Genomic DNA, 27,213 nt, shown 5'->3' with positions numbered 1-27,213 from the left:
TGAGCCCGACGCGGGGCTCGATCCCACGCACTGGGAGATCATCGACCAGAGCTGAAATCAAGCGTTGGATGCTTACCGGATGGAGCCCCCAGGCGTCCCATCTATGATTTTTCTGACAGGTGCGCTGGGGACCAGGGAAGGTACAGGTCTGTCATGGTAAACATGGGTGACGATGTCACTCCTTGAGGAAGCATGAGGTGCAGAACTTCACGTTGGGAACTTTTATTCTTTTGGAGAATTTCTTCAACCAGACTTTCGTCTTAATTTAAAACAACGTTTAGGTCACCTGACTGGAACAGACGTTGAAACTCTGCGTTCACAAAACAGAACTCCCGCCCATAGTGGATAGTGTGATGTTAAGAAGCCTTAACTAGAGACGGCACGTCCGTCCCAGGGATGGGACGGTGTGTGTCAACTGGAATGCGGTGTCTCCTGCCCTTCAGTGTCCCTTTTCACTCGTGTTTTCATGCAGCAGCCCGATTGCCCAGTGGGTGTGTTGAAGCTGAGCGCTCCGGGCATGTGAGTGTCACAGAACCGGCAGCTGGCGGCAGTCACTAGAGAAAGGAAATCGAGGCACACGCTCGTGGCGGTCTGAAAACACGATGCAGAGGCCAAGTCGGTGTTCAGTCAGTCCTGAGGGAAAACAGTGGAGTTTGAAATGAAACCATTAGTTGAGCATGTGTGCTGATGTGCTAGAAGGCTCGTAGTCGAGCATCCTTTACACTCATCATCCGGGGGTGTAAAGACAGTCTAAGGCCCACCTCTGCCCTTCAGTGCTGTGTGACCTTGGGAAAGTCACTCAGTCTCTCTGTGTTCTCACTACGCACCTCCCCTCCATGTTGAAAATGGACACACTTTGGTTTAGTACCAAAAAAAACCCCCAAACAAAAAACCTCATAGGTGACAATGCCCCTACTATAATTTTTCTTTTTCCCTATGTTAGCATATAGGAAGGCCAGGAGATTAACATTTTAGCAGAGATGAAAGTTTAGAATGTTTTCTCAATTCATGAAATACTCTCCAGATAGGAAACAACTCCAAAGAAGCTGGAGAAAAGTTCCCGGGGGTACCTTTGTTGTCTTAAAGGAAGTTCTGGCAGCATCTAATAGTGGCTTTCTGCCCCCAACGTAACTTAGCAAACGGGTGTGTATGACTCAAGAGTGGGAGTGATGCAGAAAAGGAACCGTAGGTGCACAGAGCGGCCCCGTGCAGGCGTCAGAGAGGGTGCTGGTGGGGGAACAGGACCTGCATCTGGGCTGAGCCCTGCTACTTAATAGCTGTGGGACTCTGGGCAAGTCACTTAACTTCTCTGAGCCTTTGTTTTCTCTTCCGAAAACGGTCATTGTGAGGGTAACAGAAATAAGAGAGGCTCCTGGTGCCTGCTGCGTAGTTTAGTCAGTGGCACCTGTTACGGTGGCTCGTGTTATCACCACCCTACCAAGAAAAAAAGCGGGCTAGAAATGATGTGCTGTGTGCACCAGGCCCCCCGTGGTCACGGCACCCCTCGAGCACGCCTCCTTCAGCCCTGTGATCTCCGGTCTGGCTCCCTCGGGAGACGAGGAGCTCCTTGACTCTTGAGAGTTTGTTTTTCCCCTCCCTCCAGTCTGGCTCCGTGCCTGGTCCACACAGTTGGTGCTCTGTGTGTGCCGAATAAATCAATTAATGAAAAAGAGAAGCTCTCTGTGAATAAGTATGATGTCTTTTTTTAGCATTTACATAATCATCTTCAGTGAAAAAAAAAAAAAAACATGAGAAAGTTGTTTAGATACAAAACTTTCTTAGACAAGGCAGGTGAGTGACTGTCAATCAAATGTTGGGCACCTATACATTCACTTTGTTGCTAGGACACAAAGGTACTACTTTGGACCCTGAAAAATTTTGCAGAGGATTTGGACACATAAAACAAACCTGTATTGGGATACGGTATACAACATCAGCACCTCTGTCTGCATTATCTCACACTTAATAAAAAAAAAAAATTTAATGTATACTTTGAGAGGGAGAGAGAGAGAGAGAGAGAGACAGAGCATGAGTGGGGGAGGGGCAGAGAGAGAGGGAGGCACAGAATCCGAAGCAGGCTCCAGGCTCCAAGCTTTCAGCACAGAGCCCCAGAGCTTGAACTCACAAGCCCCGAGATCATGACCTGAGCTGGAGTCGGACACTTAACCGACTGAGCCACCCAGGCGCCCCTGCGTTTTCTCACACTTATGATCAACTCTTTCCAACACTGCAAGGTTATTCGGTAAAAAATACTGCAGAAAGTGCTCTAAGGTAGCAGGCGGTCATTTGCCAATGGAGTCAGGGAGACGATTTATACTTGCAGATGAGGGGAGATGCCCAGATTCTAGTACACGTAGTACATCTCAAATCAGAAGAAGATTAAGTAAAAAGAAATGAGAGTTTCTGTAGGTGTTGAACGTGCCGACAAAGTTTAGAGATGACAGAGTGGACATTAAGCACGTAGACGGTGAGAAGCGGGGGGTGAAAGAGAAGTTAAGACAAGGGGGGGGTACTTGCGTTAAATGGAGGTGGGACAGTGTCCTTCGCACAGTGAGGGCTGCCTGCCCCACTCACCCACACAGCATGGGCAGCCTTTGGACCAGGAGGCTGAAAACGTCCCAACCCACTGGAAGATTGGAAACAATGAAATAAGGACAAGTTTAGGAAGAGTAACGAAGACAGAAACGTGTGGCATTTCAAAAGCCTAGCTGTGAAAACTCATCGGGGAGGCACATGTAAAAGGAATGTGACTTCTTTAAAAAAAACAAACAAAAAAAAAAAAACAAGGGACACATTTTAAAATGCATGGGAAAGGGGCACCTGGGGGCGGGGCTCAGTCGGTTGAGCATCCGACTTCCATTCAGGTCATGATCTCCTGGTCCATGAGTTCAGGTCCCATGTGGGTCTCTGTGCTGACAGCTGGGAGCCTGGAGCTGCTTCAGATTCTGTGTCTCTCTCTGCCCCTCCCCTGCTCACACCCTGTCTCCCTACCTCTCTCTCAAAAATAAATAATAAACATTAAAAAAAAACTTTTTTAAATGCACAGAGAGAGTGGGTCTCCAGTGGAAAAAAGATATCCTTGAAAGGAACTATATGATGGCTCAAAACAAAACAAAACACCAGTAGGACCTGAGGATCCGGTGGCGATTTGAAGGGCTCCCCAGAAAAGATCGATGCACTTGTCCCCTGCTGCTGGAACTCTGACTCTTTGCCTCCACACTTGGTAGAGACCTAACCGAGCTGGGGATCAGAAGTCTCTCATAGCAGGGAAGATCCCACCCAGTATGTAGAGGAAAAGTGGGTTTTCACGTCAGAAGATGAAACCTGAGCGGAACTACAGAAAGCAGTGTTGTTCTGCGAAGAGATAACCAGAAAAGATTTCCCTTTCTACAACATCCCTGCCCACTGCGCACACTCCGTGCCTTTGTTCCCTGCTAACGCCGTATTATCAAAAACAAACAGAAACCTGGTATTATTAATCACGGGTTTCACTACATTGCAACCGACTGTTTCCATGTTGGCTCAGTTTGATGGACAAAAAAAAAAAAAAAAAAAAAAAACCAAAAAAAACCAAAAAACAAAACATGGCAGTAAACCTTCTTTATGATCCTGAAATCATTACATCATTTCTTCTGTTCCTTCTGGAAAAGACACAAGAAGCTGGCACGCTTTTCCAGCTGATAGAATTAGACTTCATTTCATTAGTCATCACAATACTATGTACAAGAAAGAGAGAGTGACGTAAAACAAGAACAGTCACGGTTTTTAATGTGGCAAGGGAGCGTGCCATACAGATAGTGCTGAATGAACGGTTGTCTCTCCATATCTCCTTTATGAAAGTATTGCCTACTGGGAAATAAGGCAGAGAAGCCCCGTCTAGAAACACAGATCCAAAAACCACCACAAAAAGATTGTTACTGGAACCTAATATGGGTTTATTACCTCATGTCAAGCCAAATTCAGATGACAAATATCTCATCAGTGGAAAAGGAAGCCAGCTGATGGTTCTATTTTTGAGGGTTTTTTTTTTTTTTCATATATTTTGTTTGAAACTCATTAGTAAAATGGAAAGAAATTCTTTCCATAATTATATTCTCTAGGTTTAAAATAACTTCAAGTTTCAGGAATGCACTGTACTTAAAAAAAAAAAAAAAAAAAAAAAAAAAAACCCTTTGAATAGTAACTGTTTATTTTCGTCCCAAACTACTGTCTAAATGAAATCTATTGTGGCAGACTTTTCGGGACCAAAAATAAAAAAAAAAAAGCACTTAGGATGCTTCTATCTAAAGTGGAGGTTTGACGAATCAATTCGAAGGAACCAGAAAAAAAGAACATATCTATCTAATGGTGGAGCGCAGATGTACCAGGAGAGGTGGCTTCGTTGGGAAGAATCCTGGGCCACCTGGCACAATGAGCTGTGGACACGAGCCCAGCCGGCAGTCAGGGGTGTGTCCCCGTTGAGAGTCAGGTCGAAACAACTTCAAGTCAGTCGGTTTGGGTGGCTTCTGTTTTCATTTTTACGGAAACAAATTGGGCACCCGTTATATATTTTGTTCCGTGTGATTGCAGAATTTGTTTCCGGGTATCGGAGCTCACCTGGGAAGGTTCCTGGGAAGAAAGAGGTGGTCTTGCTTGCCTTGCGGTGATAGAGATGTCATCTGAAATTATTCGGGAGCACCAAAAAGTTGACCCCCCCCCCAGAGGCCATCTGTCCTTCCCTCCTGGGAGGCCCCATGTCTGCGCGCCGGCCCCACACTTATGCTGCTGAAACAGCCTGCCTCTGTTTCTCCCTGGGCACGCGCGTTGCTGCACCCCTCTTCCTGGGCCACGTGTCACTCTGCTGAGAGGTCCCAGGGAGCGGGGGGACCTGTCCTGTACTACTTACCTATTTCCATTTCTGGATGGCAGACTCTTTGAAGCAAAGAGCTGTGTCTTTTTTTTTAATATTTATTTTTGAGAGAGAGAGAGAGACGGAGCATGAGCGAGGGAGGGGCAGAGAGAGAGAGGGAGGCACAGAATCCGAAGCGGGCTCCGGGCCCCGAGCCGTCAGCACGGAGCCCGACGCGGGGCTCGGACCCGCGAACCGCGAGATCGTGACCTGAGCCGGAGTCGGACGCCCAACCGACTGGGCCCCCAGGCGCCCCGGGAGAGAGCTGGGGCTGGCGCAGACCCACAGGCCCTGCGTGCGCAGCGCGGTTCCCGGTGCGCGGTGGGCGATGAGCATCTGCCAGACGGGTAACCCTTCCTTCGCTGTGTTGCAGGTCGCCCCGGGGACAGACCGCGGAGCCGGAGAGACTCGTCTCGCCCCGCGGACCAGAAGGAAGCCTGTTGATGGCTCTTCCACCGCCGCTGTCAGAGCACGGGTGGTGAGTGGCGGGGAATCGCTGGCGCGTGCTTCGGATGCAGCTGAGGAAGATGCAGACCGTGAAGAAGGAGCAGGCGTCCCTGGACGCCGGGAGCGGCGCGGACAAGATGACGGTGCTCGGCCCCGCCCTGGCCGACGTCTCCGAGGAGCTGACCGCGGGCGAGGAGCTGCTGCTGGGCGAGGGCAGCGTGGGGAAGAGCAAGTCCTCGGCGTGCCGGCGGAAGCGGGAGTTCATCCCCGACGACAAGAAGGACGCCATGTACTGGGAAAAGCGGCGGAAAAACAACGAAGCGGCCAAGCGCTCCCGGGAGAAGCGGCGGCTCAACGACCTGGTCCTGGAGAACAAGCTGATCGCGCTGGGCGAGGAGAACGCCACCCTGAAGGCCGAGCTGCTCTCCCTCAAGCTGAAGTTTGGCTTGATCAGCTCTGCGGCGTATGCCCAGGAGATCCAGAAACTCAGTCATTCCACGGCTGTGTACTTTCAAGACTACCAGGCGGCCAAGTCCAGCGCCGGGCCCTTCGCGGACGAGCACGAGCCCGCGATGGTGACGAGCGGCTGCATCTCGGTCATCAAGCACTCCCCGCAGGCCTCCCTGTCCGACGTCTCCGAGGTGTCCTCGCTGGAACACTCGCAGGACGGGGCCGCGCGGGGTGGCTGCGGGAGCCCCGACGGCAAGTTCCAGGCCATCAAGCAAGAGCCGGTGGAGCTGGAGAGCTACGCCAGGGAGCCTGGCGACGAGCGGGGCGCCTACCGGGCCTCCGTGTACCGGAACCTCATGGGGACCGCCTTCCCCGGCTACTCCCACTCCCCGCCTCTGCTGCAGGCCGCCCGGTCCTCCAGCAACTCCCCCAGGACGTCGGAGACCGAGGACGGCGCGGTGGGGAAGTCCTCGGATGGAGAAGACGAGCAGCAGGTCCCCAAGGGCCCTATCCACTCTCCCGTGGAGCTTCAGCGCGTGCACGCCACCGTGGTGAAAGTTCCGGAAGTGAACTCCTCGGCCTTGCCGCACAAGCTTCGCATCAAAGCCAAAGCCATGCAGATCAAAGTCGAAGCCTTCGATCACGAGTTTGAGGCCACGCAAAAGCCGTCCTCGCCCGTGGACGGGACGCCCAAGAGGCATTTCGAACTGGAGAAGCATAGCGCCCCGAGTATGGTACATTCTTCCCTCCCCCCTTTCTCGGTGCAGGTGACGAACATCCAGGATTGGTCTCTCAAATCGGAACACTGGCATCAAAAAGAACTGAACGGCAAAACTCAGAACAGCTTCAAAACGGGAGTTGTAGAAATGAAGGACGGTGGCTACCAAGTCTCTGACCCGGAGAATTTGTTTCTGAAGCAGGGGATGATAGCAAACTTGTCTGCAGAGGTGGTGTCACTGAAGAGACTCATAGCCACACACCAGATCTCCGCCTCGGACTCGGGGTAAACTACTACTGAAACGCTCTGGGTGTTTAGAAAGCCGTCATTTGCAATAGAGGAGGACGTTTTGTATTAGGCGGGAGTTTCACTGGACCCGTGATGTCATTCCACTGTATGTGTTCACATGCTGTCTGCTGGGTGTCTTTCTGTGCACAGGTTATTACGGAGATTAGATTGTGTTATCACTCTGCCTTGTGTATAGTCAAATAGTCTGTCGCAAAGGCTGTACATATTGAACATTATTTTTGTTGTTCTGTTATAAAGTGTGTCAGTTACCAGTTTCAATAAAGGATTGGTGACAAAGACAAAGACAGAGCTTCTGCTCCCTTGCACTTGACTTTACGGAAAAGAGAAGGCAACTTAAGTTGCAAGAGTGGGTATGAAAATCCTCCTCACTTTACTCACTGGGGGGCGGGGCGGGGGTTTCTCCCCTGACTTGGGGAAAACCGAAATGTGTGTTAAGCACGTACTTTGTTTTTCTTCTAGTTTGGCCCAGGCGAGCATAAGTTTGGAAACTTTCCAAGGAGAGGGAAGCAGTAACAATTTTCTCGCATTTGAGACTAATTTACTAAATGACTCCCCATTATCTATTTTTCTTCAAGCTTACATTTTCTCCCTCTCTTTTTATTTTTATTTTTTGGTAGAAAAATCCAAGTTGGCTGGCATCAGGCTATCAGCCTCCTGGGTCATCTCCTTTTTGACACATTCATGTGGAGAGTTGAGTCACTGACCCACCTAATTAATTAAAGGTTCTTTTAAAAGAGGGTGTGAAGATTAAGGATGAAGTCACTTTTGTGTGATTCTAAATCTTAACAGTTCTAGAGCACAATAGTCTAGGGGTTAAGCTCGTGATATCCCATTTTTACGTAGTTGCCAGAATTCCAGAGAATACATCAGTTGTCCTATTTCAGCATGTATAGCCTAAGTATACACAATGACTTGATATTTTTACGGTTTGCCAGCGAGGAATACAAAATAGTAGCCTCTACTGTAACGTAGAATGCCAGAAGGAAGCGTCATTCTGAGAAAATTGATGATAAGAGCATTACTGATGATTTGTCCAGGATCCGCAGTCGCCTGTAGAAGTAAGTGTGGACCAGATGTCTGCTGTTGTGCGGTGGGACTGGTCTCTGGGGGTGGGGGGTGGGGGGCATGAGGGGCTGGGCGGATGCCGGTCAAACCCAGCTTTCTCCAAAGCTACTGTCCTCACGAAAGCCCTCTGCAGACCCAGCTCGTTCCACACTGACCTCCTTCCTGTTCTGCATGGGTGGAGGGGCCTGAGGCATCACAGACCATGTGCAGAGTGACTTAACCCTCATTCTGCAGGGAGGGGCCCGACCAGCATCCGTGCTAGCAGTCGTTTTGACTGCCTGGTTTGAGTAAAAGCTGCCTCCCTTAGATTCTTAAAAGTGGCCCTTTGGAGGCGCCTGGAGTGTTCAGTCGATGAAGCGTCCGACTTCGGCTCAGGTCATGATCTGGCGGTTTGTGAGTTCGAGCCCCGAGTCGGGCTCTGTGCCGACAGCTCGGAGCCTGGAGCCTGGAGCCTGCTTTGGATTCTGGGTCTCCCTCTCTCTCTGCCCCTCCCCCATTCACACTCTGTCTCTCGCTCTCCAAAATAAACATTAAAACAAAAGTGGCCCTTTGAATTATAGGCGATGCTAATAACGCACATACATGCTATCCACACTGCCCTTTTGGCCACAGAGACCAGTTTACTCTCTTAAATGCCCTGGCTCTTAGAGGAGTGTGGTTGCTTAGAGGATTAGCCCTTGGCCTTCTGTCTTCATATTTTATCCGTGGCTGGGTGAGGCCCAGAGGCAAGCCCATCTCATTTTCAGAGCACACAAGAGCACTAAACTATTACGTGGCTCTTGGGATCCCAAAGCACCTGACAGCCTGGAACGGGTGAAATGAACCTAACGTGGATTACAATAGGGATAAAGTGTAAAGTCAGATTCCCATGTTAAATGAAAACACAAGTAATGCCGTCCACGTTCACAGTTGGGAGAAAAGCAATACAATAAATACATATTGTGGGGAGAGGGGGGGAAGCTTTAGTTCCTTCCCTCCAGCTTATGAAGTCAGCTCCCAGGGGATGTTGGGTTGTGTCCATGCAAACGATGTCCAGACATGAAGACAATGGTCCTGTCACACCTGGGTGGATGTAGCTAGGGGTGGCAGGAGTAAACACTCCAAAGGCACCTAGCGGACGTGGCCAATCTCAAGGCCACAAAGTAGAAGGTATTAAGAAACCTTGAGAAACTGCCCCGAAAAGAGGTGAACCTTCTATAGTGTGTGGTACTACAAGGGGATTAAGAACAAGCAGATGATAGCAAGAAAGGTCAATCTGGTGGCTCAATCCGCAGGGCGTGCGACTCTTGATCTCCGGGGTCGTGAGTTTGAGCCCTGGGATGGGGGTAGAGTTTACTTAAATAAACAGAAAACAACATGTATATTTAAAAAGGAAAGGTAAACTCGAGTCATTTCAAGGAAGGAGGAGGCATTTGTGAGAAGCAAAGGGGCCTGCGTGAGGCCGTAGCATCTTCCGGGTCAATTGCTCCTGTCAGTTGTCATGGAGAATACTTGGATTTAAACACGGAGGCTTTCTTCCTCCTTATGATCTCGAGCGTCTAAGATATGGATGGGACGATGTCTAGAATGTTGAAGAATGGTAGGGGCACTCAGTCTGTTAAGTGTCCGACTTCGGCTCAGGTCACGATCTCACGGTTCGTGGGTTCGAGCCCCGCCTTAGACTCTGTGCTGACAGCTCAGAGCCTGGAGCCCGCTTCGGATTCTGTGTCTTCCTCCCTCTCCGCCCCTCTGCCACTTGCACCGTGTCTCCCTCTCTCTCTCTCTCTCTCTTCCACCCAAAAATAAATAAATGTTAAAAAAAATTACAAAAAAAAAAGAATGGCAGAAACAAGGAATTCCACGCTCACTAGGAACCAAAGAAACCGAGCGTGTTTGCACCGTGACACTTCTGTTTCATGGCGCGTGGCGTGGGAACTTCCCACTCCCAAAGTTCCAAAAAATGATACAAAATGCTTATACACCGAATAAATCTTTAACGGTTCTCCAAAAGCCAGGATGGGAAGGCTCGGACCACCGTAGTTCCTAACAATTCCCAGAAAGATGGTTATCGGGTAGGGCTGGATAGGGAGGAAGCTGTGGGAGTCTCCACCACAGCCACCAGGCATAGGACAGGGACGGGAGCCTGCTGGCCAGCCGGAGACAACGTGGTCCCGTGACCACCCACTGCTGAAAGATGGGGAAGGGCAGGAGAGCGGAGGCGCGGGGTGAGGTGAGGATTTGAGGGAGGCCAGGATGAATCTGGGAGGGATGCGTGGCTGGTCTGTAAAGGCAGCAGAGGCGGCCTGTGGGGACAGCAGATCCGGAGGCCGGAGTATTCTGCCTGAACTCCGGGGAATCGTTTTGCCTCGGGAATGCGGCGGGACACGGCTGCACTCTCCAGTGAGCGCACGGGCATGGGCTTCGCGGTGCTCTGGGCTTCTGCCCAGTGCCACTAACAGTGGCTACGCCTTACGGAGCTCTTCCTCCATCCGTGATGCAAATGTAAAGTTACTGCGCTGTATTAGCGTTCCCCAGAGACACAGAAGCACGGGATAGGAGGATATTTATACATAAAGATATACGGAGGGAGATTGAGATTTATTATGAGTAATTGCCTCATGCAATTATGGGGGCTGACAAGTCCCACAATCTGTTTGCAAAATGGAGGCCCAGAGAAGTCAAGCCAGTTGTATGACTCAGTCCAAGTCTGAAGGCTGGAGGACCAGGTGAGCCAGTGGTGTTTACCCAGTGAGATGTGGTGTCTCAGCCCTGGCAGTCAGGCAGAGGGGGAATTCTCCCTTCCTCCACCTTTTTGTTCTATTCACGCCCTCGCCGGATCGGACGAGGCCCACCACGCTGGGGAGGGCATCGGCCTCTCTCGGTCCTCTGATTCAAATGCTAACCGTGCCCCGAAAGGTCCTCACAGACACGCCCAGAAACACGCTCGATCTGGGCATCCCGTGGCCAGCCAAGCTGACACATGAAAGTAACCATCACACCTGCCCAAGCTCACTGAGCCGGCAGGCGGGGGCAGGGATGTGATGTCCGAAAGCCCTGCTGCTAACCACAGCGTACCCCCGCCTTAACTAGCGGTGCCTCGCAAGGCAGAACTCGGAGAGGAAGGGGAAGAAGCACAGTAGTCTGTCCCCTTCGTTTGGGCCTGATTGCCTCGTGTCTCATGTTGGGTCTGTTCATGTTTGTTTTTCTGCTGCCGAGTGAGCACCCAAAACCCACATCGCGTCGCGTCGCTCGCCCTCAGTAGACCCTCCCGTTAATAAATAATAACGGCCAGGCTCCCTTGCCTGGAACTCGAGGCGCTCGTCATTTTAGCGGACACCAAATTTGCAGACACCCCTCCTTTCTTCACCTGTGAGTTCCGAACCGGGGGCTGCAGCCGCAAGGGAGCGTGGTGCGAACTTGACAGAGACTAGCCACGCGCGGTATGTACACGTGCGGCTGTGGCTCGGTGAACATTTAACCTTATGTAGGTTTCTGCTCACGGTGTAGAATGGGTCTTCCTGTAGGACACAGTCAAAGCCGTATGAAGCCACAGCTTTGTACCACTGACGTCTGCTGTTTTCCCTGGAGCCCCGGTGTCCCATGAGGAAGCTTCGGGGACCCATGGGAGGCCAGGGGAGGGGAAGAGGCCGCTGCTGGTAATCAGCGCCCTGCTCCGCTTTCTCTTGGTTTTGGGCTTTTCTGCCCATCCTCACTCTGTGAAGATACCCTCCCTCCCCCAGAGCTGGGTGTTCTTCTCCCTTTGAATTTCTACCGCATGTACCTGCCCGGCCTCAACCACGTGCTGTCTTGTACTATTTGTCTTTCCTCCAGCGGAAACAGGTGGTCGCCATTCAAGTAGCATTGTTCGAAGTAAGTTCTGATACAAGAACATTAGAACAAAGGTTTCAGGACAACCGTTTTGCAGATCAAAATGCATCTGGTCCGTATTACTGGTGTCCCTCAGTCTTTCAATCCAAAAGTTAGTTTTCGTCGTGTATGCCTAAAACACATGCACTCTTGTAAGTCGATCACGTCTCAATTTAAAAAATAAATTTTGTTTTGAAAACATAAAGATAAAACTCTGTCCCCTGAAATTGTACCCTTTAAGGACAGTTAAGAGTAACTTGAGTAACCCGACCGGGCTCTGAAAATGCAAAACAAAATGGTCCTAGTTTTTTTAGACCAGAGAGTTGCAACTTTTGCTAGGTTATCCCACAGTTACTAGCTTTTAAAAAAATGGGTCCATCCATCCATTTATCTTCTCATCCACCCATCAATCCTGAGAGAGAGAGAGAGCGAGAGGATGCATATACTAAAGTCATTTAAAACATTAAACATTAGTAAAGGTTAATATCTCATTTTTGGAAAAATAAATATCAAAAGAATTTCCAATATTGTTCTCATATCGCAGAGGATAATATTGTAAACATCCTGGGCATTAGGACCCCACTTATGACCACAGCTCTGTGTGAGGGGCTCAGAGGCTGTGGGGTAATAGCTCTTTGTACATTTGATGAACTGATTGGGAGCCTTTTTTTTTTTTTTTAAGTTTATTTATTTTTGACAAAGAGCAGGGGATGGGCAGACAGAGAGAGAATCCCAGGCAGGCTCTGCATTGTCAGCGTGGAGCCCGATGTGGGGCTCGGACCCACAGACTGTGAGATCATGATCTGAGCCAAAACCGAGAGTCAGGCTTAACAGGCTGAGCCACCCAAGCGCCCCAGAAATCTCTTTTTTAAATTTTTTGAAAGGTGTATTTTAGGACCTCAGCTCAAAGCTCTTAGATGTTTCTGAATTTTAAAGATACAGCCACATCCTTAATTTATTCTTCCCCCTATCTCTTTTCACCAGCCTGGAATTGAGTAGGTGATACAGCATTATTGATATTTTCCAGTTCTGAACTATTTTGCACACCTCTACTATATTGGCATGGAGCCTGGGTTTTCTAAGGTGTCTAAAGACTTGCCTCTTAGAAAAGTGGGCAGGAGAGTCACAGGTTGGCTTGTGTGCCTTCCAGCGGTCAGGGAAAGCTTACCCTGCACACCACCCAGCAAAGTCTAATGACACAGGAAGCTGGGCTCTGAACCCATCAGGACCTGTGCTTATTCCAGGAACCAGACACCCCTGTATGGGATATAAGACCCCCTTTTAAAGGCAGTAAGTCCTCTGAGGGCTGGTGTTCAAATAGGCTTTGGGGAAACCATCACCTGTTAAAGTTTTTGTGGGGAACATCTCTGGATCAGTCTTTTAAGGAATACCATCTGGCCTCTGAACTTAGAGCTTCTTTAAAATTACTACTGACCCCAAAGTCATTCTATTTTGCTATTTTCTGCTTTGGGTTCTGGCTTGAATGAATCCTGTCCGATATTTTTACGGTATTTATTTGTAAGATTCACCAATTGCTACCATTCACTATGTCTTGGGCTTCCAATGGAATAAAAACATTATTTAAAAAATTTAAAAAAATGTTTTAATGTTTATATTTGAGAGAGAGAGGGAGACAGAGTGCTAAATGGGGAGGGGCAGAGAGAGGGAGACACAGTATCCGAAGCAGGCTCCAGGCTCCAAGCTGTCAGCACCGAGCCCCACGCAGGGCCAGAACCCACGAACCATGAGATCATGACCTGAGCCAAAGTTGGATGCTTAACCAATTGAGCCACCCAGGCGCCCCTAAAATATTATTTTAAAAGGTACACTTCTAAACTTCTTATCCCCTTTTATAAATGTTTCCTAATGAATCCTCATTAAGCCATTAAAGTAAGTATGATAATTTATTATTACGTATTTGTTTTTCTATAAAATGAGAACAGCTTGTCTGTAATGGTCACAGAAGCTTCCAGAACATCTGCTTTGAAGTTAACTTCCAAAGGCCTCGTGTGGAACAATCTGTTCTCCGCGTACGGGACTCAATCATTGCTCAAGTCCCTGAGAAGCGATGGCAGCAAATCAACTCCTGCTGGTTCGATTTGCACTATTTTTAAGCCATTTTATTTTTGGCAGTAGATACTCTGTTTCTTGACACATACTAGTTACTTAGAAGAATTCCACCAATATTCCATTTCTATACTAAGACTAAAGGTTAAGTCGGGAAGAGATACCCAGAGTAAATTCGAAGAGCGCAGATACAAAAACACGGGAGTTGTGAATGTTTGAGGCGTCCCGAATTTTGAATCTTTGAGGTGTTCTTGTGATTTGAGGCGCTCCTGAGATGAGTCAGAGGATCGGAAAGCCAAGTTGGAGTAATCTTGCACAACCCGTAGGATCTGTATCCGCCGAGCTTTTGTTGTGTGATTCACTGTAGGAGCATCTCGCTTCCCACCAATTTTACCTGCGGTTTTCTGGTTAACTTTTACTTTATTTATTTATTTATTTATTTTTAAATTTTTTAACATTTACTCATTTTCGAGAGACAGAGAGAGACAGAGCATGAGTGGGGAAGGTGCAGAGAGAGAGGATGACACAGAATCTGAAGCAGGCTCCAGGCTCTGTGCTGTTAGCACAGAGCCAGATGCGGGGCTTGAACTCCGAATGGCGAGATCATGACCTGAGCAGAAGTCAGATGCTCAACCGACTGAGCCACCCAGGCGCCCCTCCGGTTAACTTTTAAAAATACAGATGGGATCCAAGCCAGTCTTCTGGTTTCTTGCCGCGTAGACTCAGCTTTGCTAGTCAAGGTGTGGTCTGAGCTCCAGCGCTGAGAACCTGACACAGAGGCTTCTAGAAACACAGAATCTCAGGCCCCGCCCAGAATTAGAATTAGTTTCCATATCCGTAAGGCGAGAATACCTGACTTACCTCACTTCACTGAATTATCCTGCTGATGAGGAGGGAAGAATTATGGAAGAACTTTGGAAAGTTAAGGCTGAAACACCAAACAAAGGCTTAGGTGTAATTGAGTGCCCACAGGCGTGAAGACGTACCCGAGCTGAATGCTTAGAAACGGAGAGCAGAATGGTGGCTGTCAGGGGCCGCGGGTGGGATAGGCAGGAAGAGTCTGGAAACAGGACACGCACTCCAGCTCTGAGATGCATGAGGTCTGAGGATCTGATATAAATCACGATGACTACAGCTGATGACAGTGTAGAGCTGAAATTGGCTGTGAGAGGAGAGCTTACAGGGTCTCCCCAAACAAAAGGTAAACGTGTGAGGTGAAGGATATGATAACTCATCGGGGGATCCTCTCCCAACGTGCACATACATCACATCATCACATCATGCACTTCATGTCATGGTTTTGCCAGTGACGCCTCAATAAGACGGGAGGAGAAGGAAGAAAAAGGGCATAGCGTATAGAGTATCAGGCGACTGTGTTAGCATGGTCAGGTGGCCACCACAAAGCACCACAGCCCGGCAGCTTAAACCACAGATACTTATTTTTCTTAGTTCTGGACACTGGAAGTTCGAGGTCAAGGTTGGTTTCTCCTTGGGGGCACCCGGGTGGCTCAGTCGGTTGAATACCCGACTTAGGCACAGGTCATGATTTCACGGCTTGTGGGTTCGAGCCCGGTGTCAGGCTCTGTGCTGACAGCTCAGAGCCTGGAGCCTGCTTCGGTTTCTGTGTCTCCCTCTCTCTCTGCCTCTGCAAAGAGCCTGCCTCCTCTCTGAGGTACGGGGGGTTAGGGCTTCCACATATACATCTTGAAAGGACACAATTCAGCCCATAAGTGACTCATGTAACTTAGCATAGTAAGTAGTTGGTGGTAGTTTTATAAAGCAAAACTTAGCATAGTAAGTAGTTGGTGGTAGTTTTATAAAGCAAAAGTACCTCCTTCATGGTTTATCCACTCCACAAATGCGGCCAATTGTTAGGGTTTCCAGTGCTTTCCAACAGTCAGTCACTTCAGAAATGCAGGCACCGTTAAACTGACAATGGCGAACCAAGGCGCATCACCCCTGGTAAGTGGGAATTGACTCCAATGCACCTCAAATAGATAAAGATGGGTCTACGGTATTTTTCAAGTTATAAAAATATAAAAGGAACATAGTATATAGAAGTATAGAAAGAAAATTTTAACGTTTCCACTTCTCCCATCCGATCCTCATCAGATGACTAGTGGTAAGCATTTCAGTAGGATGTATTTTTCCATGTTAAAAATGCCTGCAGGGGCGCCTCGGTGGCTCAGTTAAGCGCCCGACTCAGGTCATGGTCTTGTAGTCGGTGGGATTGAGCCCCACGCTGGGCTCTGTGCAGACAATGTGGAGTCTGCTTGGGATCCATTCTCTCTCTCTCTCTGATCCTCTCCTGCTGTCTCTCTCTTAAAATAAATAGACTTGGAATAATAATAATAATAATAATGCCTGTATATGAGAACTGACACTAAGGCACACGCAAATATGGGAGTCCACATGGAGGTATTTTCACACCCACCTCACTTTTATCAGAAATCCTTCATCATATCTCAGCTTCGTGATATCTTTCAGTGGAGGTAGATTTAACGGCTCAACGTTCTACGTCATCAACACATCTCAGTGGGAGGAGGGGTGCATAATGCACCTTCCTCTTGCTGGTGACAGCAGGAAGTCCCAGCGCCCGACGTCTTTCTTGAGCAGACCTCGCTCGTTGGCCACCTGACGGCTCTCCCCGGTGTGCTGTCCTCTTGCCGCCCTCACAACAGAGAGCTTAGGAACAAGACAGATGTCCACTTTCCTAGACTCCCTTGCAGCGAAGGAAGGAGATGTGACCCCCATTTTTCAGCGAGATATAAGTGAAGTCAGCTGTGGCTTCCAACAAAGATCTCTCTCTCCTGACAGAAGGAAAGGCGTCCACAACGCTCTTCTCTGCCGTGACATAAAGTCACGTGGGGCCACCGAGCCCATGGGGGAGGGCCAGGAAACAGCAAGGGTGCTCCTCCACCCAGAAGAAGAAGATCTCCCCAGGAATTGGACCATGTTGACATTAGGGACTTTCAGTCATCAAAATACACCACAGGCTGGAAGATCTCTACCAGTGCCTATAACCAACCCGAGAGTCATGATCAGATTATACTAAAAACTCCTACCAATCCGTACGTAAAGGGCATGCTTCACCACAGAGGATATCCAAAGGGCTAGTAAGCATATGAACAAGAGCCCAACGTTCTTGGTTATCAACAAAATGCAAATCAAAACCACAGTGAGATCCACCATCCACCCACCAGAAGGCCTAAAATCAAAAGGCTGAAAATACCAAGATTTGACAAAGATATCGAGCAAGTGGAACGTTCAGACGCTGTTGGTAGGAATGTAAGTTGACATAATGAATTCAAAAACTATTTGTCAGTATCTCCTAAGGATGGACATATCCGCAGATCTCAGGGGCATCTTCCCGCCGTTCTGGTCACTGCCACCTCAGAGAGGCATCACAGAGGGGACAGTGCCGTGGGCAGGAGCAGCGGATCCCGCACCCTCAAGATCTCTTCCTCACCTCCACTGTCCCTACTCAACATTTGCTTGGTGTCCCCCTGGCCTGGCGGGAGGCGGCAGACACGGCCTCTGGGTAGGAGACCCCCGCCCAGAGCCTCAGTCTCACGGCAGAGCCGGACTTGCCGTGTGTCTCTGTCCCGTTAGGACACCTGCTGTCTTGTTGTCTTTCCATCCTGGTGTTTGTTACAACCGTCAAAGGAACGCCAATCTAGCAGCTACGAGACGCAAGCAAATATAGAGCCGCATAATGCAGCGATCAAACAGCTGCAGCAGCCACAGCGGGGCAGACCGAAATGGCCCTTCTCGAAGTGAAAGCGGTCCGCAGACAGCAGTCCCGATGAAGTAAGGGTGCACGAGTACATGCACAGCCTCGCCCAACTATGAGGAGACAGCCAGGGAAACCTGGGATCCAAACATTCTGCAGGACACCTGGCCCGCTGGGCTCTTCAAAAAAGGGAATGTTTTTAGAAGGAAAAGAAGAAGCGGGGACTGCTTCAGATTACAACCAGCCTAACCAGTGCAACGTGTGAATTTTACATAGAAAAAAAGTTATGGAAGACCTACCGGGAAATTCTAAGTATCGGTGACTTTGCAGAATACTTACCAGGTATTAGGTGTGATAAAGGTATTACATAGAACAATTTCCTTATTCTTCAGACATACATATTTAAACATGTGGGAGTAAAATATGATGTCTGCAAGTCCCTTCGAAAAACAACTGGTGAGGTTACCTTTTACCAGTTACTGGTAACAAACATAGTTTTTACCAGTTAACAAATTGGTAAAAGGTATACACGTGTTTGCTGTACTCTTTTTTCAAGTTTTTTGTATATTTAAATTTTTTTCAGAAGAATTTCAGGAAAAGTCTCTAAGTAATGAAAAATAAAACTTAGTTTTATTATTGTTTTTAATGTTTATTTATTTTTGAGAGAGAGAGAGAGAGAGTGTGCGAATGGGGAGGGGCAGAGAGAGAGAGACACAGAATCCGAAGCAGGCTCCAGGCTCCGAGCTGTCAGCACAGAGCCCCTATGCAGGGCTTGAACTCATGGACTGCGAGATCATGACCTGAGCTGAAGTTGGACGCTTAACCAGCTGAGCTACACAGGCATCCCTAAAACTTAGTTTTAAATATAAATTTGATGCTAAGGGGCGCCTGGGTGGCTCAGTCGGTTAAGGGTCCGACTTCAGGTCAGGTCATAATCTTGCGGTCCGTGAGTTCGAGCCCCGCGGCAGGCTCTGTGCTGACAGCTCAGAGCCTGGAGCCTGCTTCAGATTCTGTGTCTCCCCCTCTCTCTCTACCCCTCCCCTGCTCATGCTCTGTCTCTCTCTCTCCTTCAAAAATAAATAAACATTAAAAAAAATTTTTTTAATTTGATGTTAAAACAATAGGGACCATAACACCCTGCTCCAGAAATGTGTCACGTGGCAAAATCTATGGTTTTGTTTTACATTCTGAACATTTACTGCAGCGAAACGCAGAGAAATGGGATATGAAGCCGCAAAACCCAGAGAAATAAAGACATGGCCAATAGCTTTGATAAAGACCCAGGGAGAGAGTGAGCACAGATCCCAAATGCACAGAGAGACACAGAGATGCTCTCACACGAAGTGGCAACAGCACCCACAGAATGCCATCCTCTTGGAAAACAGCCACTAAACAGGTTGAAAAAGTGGAAGCAGAATCATTCGGTCAGAAGCTCAAGCACCAGCCCTGGCTCTTACTAGCTACAGGACACTGGGTAAGTTTCCCTTGTTAACTATCCAGGTTTCCACTTCCTTATCAAAGGTGATGATTAAAATACAAAGATGCATCGGTTGCAAAGAGAATTACGTTCAACACTTAGCAAAGTGCCTGGCTGCTCTTATTATGATCACAGACATGCTTCACAAGGTTTTGGGGGGTGCCTGAGAACTTAAATAATCATCTCAGGGCGCCGGGGTGGCTCAGTTGGTTAAGTGTCCGACTCTTGATTTTGGTTCAGGCCGTGATCCCAGGGTCACGGGATCCAGCCCTGCATCAGGCTCCCAGTGGGGTGTGGAGGCTGCTTAAGATTCTCTCTCTCTCCCTCTGCCCTTCTCCCCTGCTCATGCTCTCTCTCTCTCTTTAAAATGAAAAAAAAATTAAATAAAGGTCATACGGAATAAGTGGTGGCTGTTTTTATTAAAGTCTGAATAGATACGTGTAAAACATTCTGCATGAGGTCATAATGTTTAAGAAGAGATGCTCTAGACTGGGTAAGAAATTGTACCTTCGTATAGAAATTGCTAAGATGTTTTCTTTGTGGGGGAGCAAGGCACAGATAAGATAGATGGCCTCTGACTCAAATCTGTTTTATTTAAAACAAAAACTGGCCAACTCGTCATCAGATTTTTCAGTGAGAAAGATACTGAGAAGATAGGAAAATGCATTAAGCGTGCCACTGCATACCTTTGACCTCTGACACCCTGATCACCTTTCTCTTCAGGTTTTGGGGTGTTTAGCCTTTTTTTCCCTTCAATTTCATTATATTTTAGAGGAGATGGGGTAGCCTACAGCCACGTAGAGTCATCCAGGCGTGGCTACCCCCTGAAATAATGACATGTCGTTTTGTGCTCAATCCTGTTTCTTTTTCCTCCAAGAAGGAGATTAGGAGGTCCGTGGGGAACCCGACAAAACACGGTAGAAGCCGCGGGTGAGCAGAGAACCTGCCCCAGCCACCCTCACACTTTCTTCTTCCATGACTTCTAGATACCTGTCACCTCCACGCCAGGTGTGAGGAAGGAGGAGATGGTCACCCAAGAGACCGAGAAGAGCTGCTCGGATGATCAGATGAGGCCAAGTTTAGCATGCAGGAGGGACTTCTCATCCGTGTTTTCCCTAACGGCAGCAAGGAGCGCGAGAGAAACGGCTGCACAGTTGTACACAATGTTAAGGAGTATTCTTGGAAAGATCGGGGGTGAGAGTGAGTTAAGCTCTGCAAGCCGATGTTGTTTCCAACACGTTGAGGACAGAGGCGCCGGCACATTAGCCGAGCGGTCAGGCGTACCGCGTGTGGTGCTTAACTTTACGCATCAACTTGCTGGATCCCAGGGCACCCAGGCGCTGGGTAAACGGTATTTCTGAGTGTGTCCTCGAGGGTGTTTCCGCAGAGATTCACGTTTGGGTACGTGGACTGGATAAAGCAGATTGCCCCCTCCTCAGTGTGGGTGGGCCTCAGCCTGAATAGAACAAAAAAAGGAAGGGAGAATTTGCTCTACATCTGGCTGCTTGCACTGGGATACGCCCTCCTGCCCTTGGGCTGGGAATTCTGCCATCAGCTCCCCGGATTCTCAGGCCTTTGGACTTGGACTGGAATGTACCCCAGAGGCCCCTGGGGCTCCAGCTTGCACACAGCAGACCTTAGGACTTGCCTATAATTGCATGAGCCAGTCCTTATAATAAACCTCTCTCTCTCTCTCTCTCTCTCTCAATCCCTCCCTCCCATATATGAGATACTGTGTACATGTCATGCATAGATACACATGCATGTATCTCTAAATACATATACATCCTACTGGTTCTAACCAATATACTGAGATTTATGACTCACGGCATACCGACTGCAGCTGAAGCCGTGGATGCGGGTGACATCAGCCCAAGAGGGCATGTCAGGAGCAGAGAGGACAGCACCTAGGACAGCATCCATACTTAGGAGCAGGAAGGCATCTGTAAGGAGAAGCTGAAGAGGGAGGAGAAAAACCCAGAAGCCCTGGTGTCACAGACCCCGGGGCACAACCACAGGAGAATCCTGGAAGGAGAGGCATTTTAACTAGGACTTGGACGCCCCCCTTGCCAACTTCAGACATTCAAATAGCAGATTTTCTACACTGACTTGTTACTTTTCGTTGTGTCTCTATATTTATTTGCAATGTCACTGCCGGGGAGAGTTCCAAGTGGAAACGGCTATTGCTTCTTAAAATGTTTTTCTTCGAGGCTCGGCGGGGAACTGACATGTGCCAAAATATCACTGCCCAGACCCCTTGTTGCTGGCAGGGGCACAGGCAGCCCGCGTGGAAGAACCACGTGTGATCAGCGTTAGCGACACCGACAGTGGGCGATCAGACCACGGCTCCTCCTTCCTGGAGCCAAGTGGACTTTATACCAGCACCTAGGAAGCGTCCTCGTCCCACAGGGTTAGCCTGAGTTGAATGAAGCCTTTCTGTCTGCCTTCTGGGTTACGGATAAATCCAGGATAAAGGAGACAGATAAAATCAGGAGGTGGGATGCTGACACTTAGGACCGCATTCAGTACATAGTATAACTGTGCCTTCAGAAAGTCAGGGTCGTGTAACAAGGCTCGGGCACGCACAGGAGGGGACTACGTTTTATTAAGAGAGATTACACTAGACATAGTAATGCGGTGCACAGTCCTTAACTGGAGCCTGGTGTGGACACAAAAAAGCAAGTCCTGAGACAACCGTGAGACAGCTGGAAAGCTGAACTAGGACTTGACATTGGAGATACTGGGGCATTATTCATTTGGTCAGGTATGATGGTGATCATGTGACTATAAAGTAAAAGTTCCATTTTTGAAATGTTTATTTATCTTTGAGAGAGAGAACACGTGAGTGGGGGAGGACAGAGAGAGAGGGAGAGAGAGAATCCCAAGCAGGCTTTGCACTGTCAGAGCAGAGCCCAACATGGGGCTCAAACTCACGAACCATGAGGCCCGAGGCAAAGTCAGACACTTAACCAACTGAGCCACCCCAATGGCCCTAAAAGTTTCTTTTTTATTTTAATATTTATTTTTATTTTTGAGAGAGAGAGAGAGAGAGAGAGAGAGAGAGTGAGCTGGGGAGGGGTAGAGAGAGACACACACACACACATACACAGAATCCGAAGAAGGCTCCAGGCTCTGAGCTGTCAGCACAGAGCCTGACATGGGGCTTGAACTCATGAACCATGAGATCATGACCTGAGTTGAAGTCAGACGCTTAACAGACTGAGCCACCCAGGCACCCCCCTAGAAGTTTATTTTTTTTTTTAAAAGAAATGCACACTGGTGAAGCATTTAGAGGTGAACTGTCATAATGTCTATAACTCACATTGCAAATACGGTAGAAAAAATGTGGGAGAGGGATGTCTTTCTTTTAAAGAGATATACGACACAATATTTAGGGGTTTAAAATGTTTCACACACACAAATTAATGAAACAAACAGAACAGAATTAGACATTACTAACGTTCACCAACATCTGGTCCCCCCTCCTTTCTGATGGCCTGGGCGGGGGGTGGGGGGTGGGGTTTACACTCCACCATGTTCTTTAAGTTAGTACCCTAACGGACAGGTCATCAGATCTGCCAATGGAGCATGAGCAGAAGTAATGAGGAACTTCAAGGGCAGCGTCTCCTTGTCTGCACTGGCTCTCAGCCTGCTCTGGGCCTGCACCATGGAGCACTCAGAAGTCTCTGGCCTTGATGTTGGAGCCTCTGTCAACCTGGGTCCGCACGCAAAGACCCTTGCCTTCCCGCCGACCTATGCTGGACACAGAGCAATACATTTTGTTGCTTTAAAAACTGCTATGGGGCACCTGGGTGGCTCAGTCGGGTAAGCCTCTGACTTCGGCTCAGTTCATGTTCTCTGCGTTTATGAGTTCTCTGTGCTGACAGCTCAGAGCCTGGAGCCTGCTTCGGATTCTGCGGCTCCCTCTCTCTCTGCCCCTCCCCTGCTCTCTCTCTCTCTCTCTCTCTCTCTGTCTCTCCAAAATAAATAAATGTAAATAAAAAAATATTAAAAAAAAAAACTGCTGTAAGGCCACTGAGGTTGTTTGTTACTGAGGTATAACATAGCCTTTCCTGACTGATACAGTTAACAAGTATTGAAGCTGGGTGACAGGTTGATTTTACGATAAAATCAATACAATTTTTTACAATACAATATTTTCACAATAAAAGATTCAAGAAATGATTTGCTTTGAAAATGAGTCTCTATCTCGTTGGCATCACATCGAGACTTCGGCATATTAACGTCTTCTTTGTGGTGCTGAAGCCAACTCTACTGTCAGCGTAACTATTTTGATACAGTGGAAAGAGTCAGGACTCGGTACTATTTGTAACATTTATTCTGATTGACAAGAATCAGGTTCTCTGGATTTCACTTTCCTTCCCCCATAAAAATGAAGAGTTTAGATGACACAGCCTCTGAGCTGCTTTCCACTTCTAAACTATAAAGATTAAGTAATTTATGTATGTATCCGATTATTTCTAAATGCATATAAACATATATGATAGGCAGCTGATTTTAAATCTATTTGCTTTTTCTTTGAGCTTAAATTTCTTTCTCGATCGTACTAATTTTGTTTCTTGTGTAGATACACTGCCAAGGAAAACATTTTTAAGAAGATGGTGACTTTGAGGGTGAAAGCAAATAAATGTCATCTTCCCATCCCAAAGCATTCGTCAAATAGTAGCCCATATAAGGACTGAGTAGGTACGAAGCACCTTGAGGAGACCCAGGGCCAGAAGAGGGGAGAACTCAGTGTATGGTAAATATACATTTATAGAGATAAGACTGTTTACAACTCTTACTCTTACAAAGAAAGCTAGGGCTAAATATTTTAAGTGTCAGAAATTGGGACTTTAGTGCTATTTTAAGGCAATAAATTCAATACTTAAATAGACATAGTAATCAACAAGATACCACCCAGGAATAATATAGTTTGAGAAGATTCCCTGGTGACTAAGGGCCAGAGGCTGGGAGAAAACACTTCCTTACGTCACTCTTCCGGTTTCCACGTGGAAGGATCTCACTGGAGTGACACTCTGGGCCCCTTCTACTCTCTGCTTGCCCCACGGAGGAAAAAAGGGCTCATATGACTGATTATCATCAAAGTCAGGACGGTGGTTCTGTTACTGCGGTGGCTACTGAAGGTGGCAGGGGACATACAGAAGAAGCTTCCAGGTTGGATGGCCACTCTCGGTTTCTTGACTTGGTTAGTGCTTTCTAGTATATATCTAACAACAATGCCCTTACGTCATATATTCGTCTTTTGTGGTTTTCTGAATTTTCACTTTACAGTAAGAAGAGTCTGACTGGTCATTTGGGGCAAGGGACGTAAGGGTCAGTGGCTTGGCCCCTTCCTTTCCCGTCTCTCTTTGGGGGGGGTACCTATCTACAGAAGTGGGCCTTCTCCACTCCTCCATGCCTTGGGCCGTAGGACACCAGGTCCCCCAAAGATGGGGAGGCCAACAGTTATGACAGCTCCAGTAGCTGTTCAGTTCTGTCGGTGACTGAGGAAGTGGGTCTTGTTCTGGAGCCTGATACCGGGAGGTCCATTTGGCTGCAGAAGGAAAACCCCGTTTGCTAACAGCCAGGGCTAACGGCCCTAACACCAGGGATCAGAGGGAGAGAGGAAAACGCTTGAAAACACCAACATGGATGTTGACTCTCCCACGCCCACACCCTTTTCTCAACAGGTTGGGTGGGGGGGTAGCATAGGGCATTTTTTATTTTTGGTCTTATTTGTTACTAGCCAACAGTGCTATAGAAGACGAGAAAACAAGACAAGGGGAAAGGTGTTAAGTCGGATAGGTATCCGCAAGTAGAATGAAAGCCATCGGCAGCATTCCTAGGATGTGTTAAAAATAAGTTCGCAAGCAGAGCATGTGTGTGTTAAACACAGACAGAGGGAACGGAAAGACTAAGAGGTACCTGCGGTTCGTGACTCTAAATATTCATGAGGTTTTCATTCGACCACCCTGTCTGGCCCTCTGTGTCCTCAGTCTAAGAAATGCAAATAGAACCCCGAGCTGTGGAGCTGCTCACAATAGAGAGCTGGCTGGCAACAGTGATGGGGACAGGGGTGCCTGGCTGTGGGCACCTCTCCGGATTGGGTCTCCTTGTTCAAACGTCCATCTGGCCCTTGTGACAACAAGGCTGGCATGGTTCACGCAGCAAAGACAGACAGACACACAGGTGACATTAACATAGCATATCGAGGATTCAGGGAGTGAATCCCCACCCACCTGCTTGCACCCAGCCCTGAGACCATTAGTGAACCCTATTTCTTTCCCTTTGCTCCTCCCTGTGTGTCTTAACTGACTTAATGATCTAAGTGCTTGGAGCGGCTTAATTTGTCCTTCTGTGCTGGGATGTCCGGGGCCGCTTGCCTGGACCACCTGACTGGTGGTGTCCAGCAGGCGATGACTATGGGATGAACCCCAACTAAGTGCACGGGAAAAACCAGGTTACACTGCAGAAATGCTCTCTGGCATGAAAGCAGTATTTAAAAGGAAGACCTCCAACCTAGGAGACTGAGAAAACTGACGAGTTTTTACAATTAGAAAGGCTTTAAGCAAGAGATTAGGAAATAAATCCAGGCCAAAAATTCAATGGAAGCCTGATCAAATCTAAAGAGAAAAGACAACCCAGAAAACCCAAAGGCGAAGGAGATGTCCCCGGGGTTGGTGAGCTGTGAGGAGTGTGGGCAAGGCCGAAGTCAGCCGGAGCAGGGCCTGGGGGCTGACCCCAGATGGCTCCTGCCTACCCCACCTTCTCCCCGACTCTGCCTGGGGGCAGAAAGAGGATCGCCATGGTCGAGGGCACAGAGTATGACCCGCAAACCCAAAAATACTGCTCGTGGCCCGGTCACCGATCACAAAACCGAGGAACTTACACCAGGTGAGACTAAAGAAGTGAAGAGTCTGATCAAATCTTAGGAAAACATAATGAGTTAACAGAGGGAGAGAAAAAACAGATCCTGCTCTCAGCCACTTGGTCACTGTAGTTTTGTCTTTCCAAGACTGTCTGACAAAGGGAATCACGTCACCCTTGACGCCCGCAGCCAGGCTTCTTTCTCTGGGCGCCAGGCCCCCGACATGGACCCTGGGTGCCAAACGTGTCAGTTGTGAGTCCCTTCTCGCTGCCGGGCATAACCCCGTGGAATGGTCGCTCATCCTTTCTTGTGCCAAAGGACACTGGGCGGTGTCCAGTGTTTGACAATTACGGCTAAAGCTTCTACAAGTTTCTGTGTGAACAGAATGTTTTATTTCTCGAGGGTCAAATCCCAGCAGTGGGACTCCCAGGCATCCACTAAGTGTATGTTGAACTCTGGAGACACTATTGAGCCCCCCTCCTGGGGGCTGTGCTCCGTCCTGCACCCCCAGGATGCATGGGGTTCCTGCTGCCTCACATCCTTGTCAGCACTTGGCGTCGTTGGGGTTTTTATTTTAATCATCCTAATAGGGTTGTAGTGGCTCCTTCTAATTCTTTTTTTCCCCCTCTTCTTGGGAAACTTTGGGGACTGACTGATCATAAAAACAAACAAATGAACAAAAACCAAAACTCTGTCACTTATTACAGACCTGGAAGAAAAAGTATGGAAAGTGGCTGAGGGGGAAAAAAGATCTGAAGAGCCAAAGAGCAAAAGAACTTTTGGACATCATCCGAAGAGGGTTTTAGGACCAGATGTTGTACAGGAAACATAAAAATAATGGCTCTCTTTCTGACAAGACAAGACAACCACGCGAAGCCAATGGTGCATTAAGGTGTTGGGGATACGTGTTCTCGCCTCCGGCAACCCCTCTGTGAGGTTGTGGAAAGACCCAGGAACCTAGAATGAGCACCCTCACAGCAGCAAAATGGCCTGTGAGCGAGCTACGCGAGCCCTTCACTCTCTCCCACTGTCCCATCCTTTTGAAGTTGCTATTTTTGATAACCATGTTTTCTTACCCCTGCTTCATGTCGGCAAGCAGGCTTTGGGGCTAAAAGTGTGTTCCAGTCTGGATCTAAATAGACACCAATTTCATGCATGCACATACACACACACGTGTGTGTGCTCTGACAGTGTGTTGAGTGTTACAACAACCTGGAAAATACTAACTAACCAGACTTGGGGGGACCCGAGTCCCCTATAAAACAAAGAGGTACAGCACAGAGCAGGCTGACCCAGAACCCGCGGCACGCCATTCCTGTGGGAAGACACAACTTCCCCAGGA

The 27,213-nt window shown here is 48.3% G+C and overlaps 1 protein-coding gene and 1 long non-coding RNA gene across 5 annotated transcripts in view; one reads left to right on the top strand and one right to left on the bottom strand.

Moving 5' to 3' along the window:
• Positions 1-124: 124 nt before the first annotated feature.
• LOC125924382 (uncharacterized) overlaps positions 125-27,213 on the bottom strand; it is a 45,643-nt gene continuing 18,554 nt past the window's right edge. For 3 of the 4 annotated variants that reach the window (XR_007458372.1, XR_007458369.1, XR_007458370.1), the window contains one exon: positions 20,182-20,456. This is a non-coding gene — a long non-coding RNA (uncharacterized LOC125924382). Of the gene's footprint in view, positions 634-20,181; positions 20,457-27,213 lie in introns of those variants that run through there. The other variant, XR_007458371.1, reaches the window with a different exon arrangement.
• Positions 5,247-6,893, top strand: NFIL3 (nuclear factor, interleukin 3 regulated). Its single transcript, XM_049632753.1, has one exon. It carries the CDS (start codon positions 5,401-5,403, stop codon positions 6,790-6,792), a length of 1,392 nt encoding a protein of 463 aa, XP_049488710.1. The 5' UTR covers positions 5,247-5,400; the 3' UTR covers positions 6,793-6,893.

This window comes from Panthera uncia, chromosome D4, assembly GCF_023721935.1.
Source record: "Panthera uncia isolate 11264 chromosome D4, Puncia_PCG_1.0, whole genome shotgun sequence".
NCBI classification, from domain to species: Eukaryota; Metazoa; Chordata; class Mammalia; order Carnivora; family Felidae; genus Panthera; species Panthera uncia.
This window is presented reverse-complemented; position numbering and strand designations above follow the sequence as displayed.

Coding starts and splice junctions, on each gene's coding strand:
- NFIL3 (XM_049632753.1), top strand. CDS start 5,401: ATGCAGCTGAGGAAGATGCAGACCGTGAAGAAGGAGCAGGCGTCCCTG.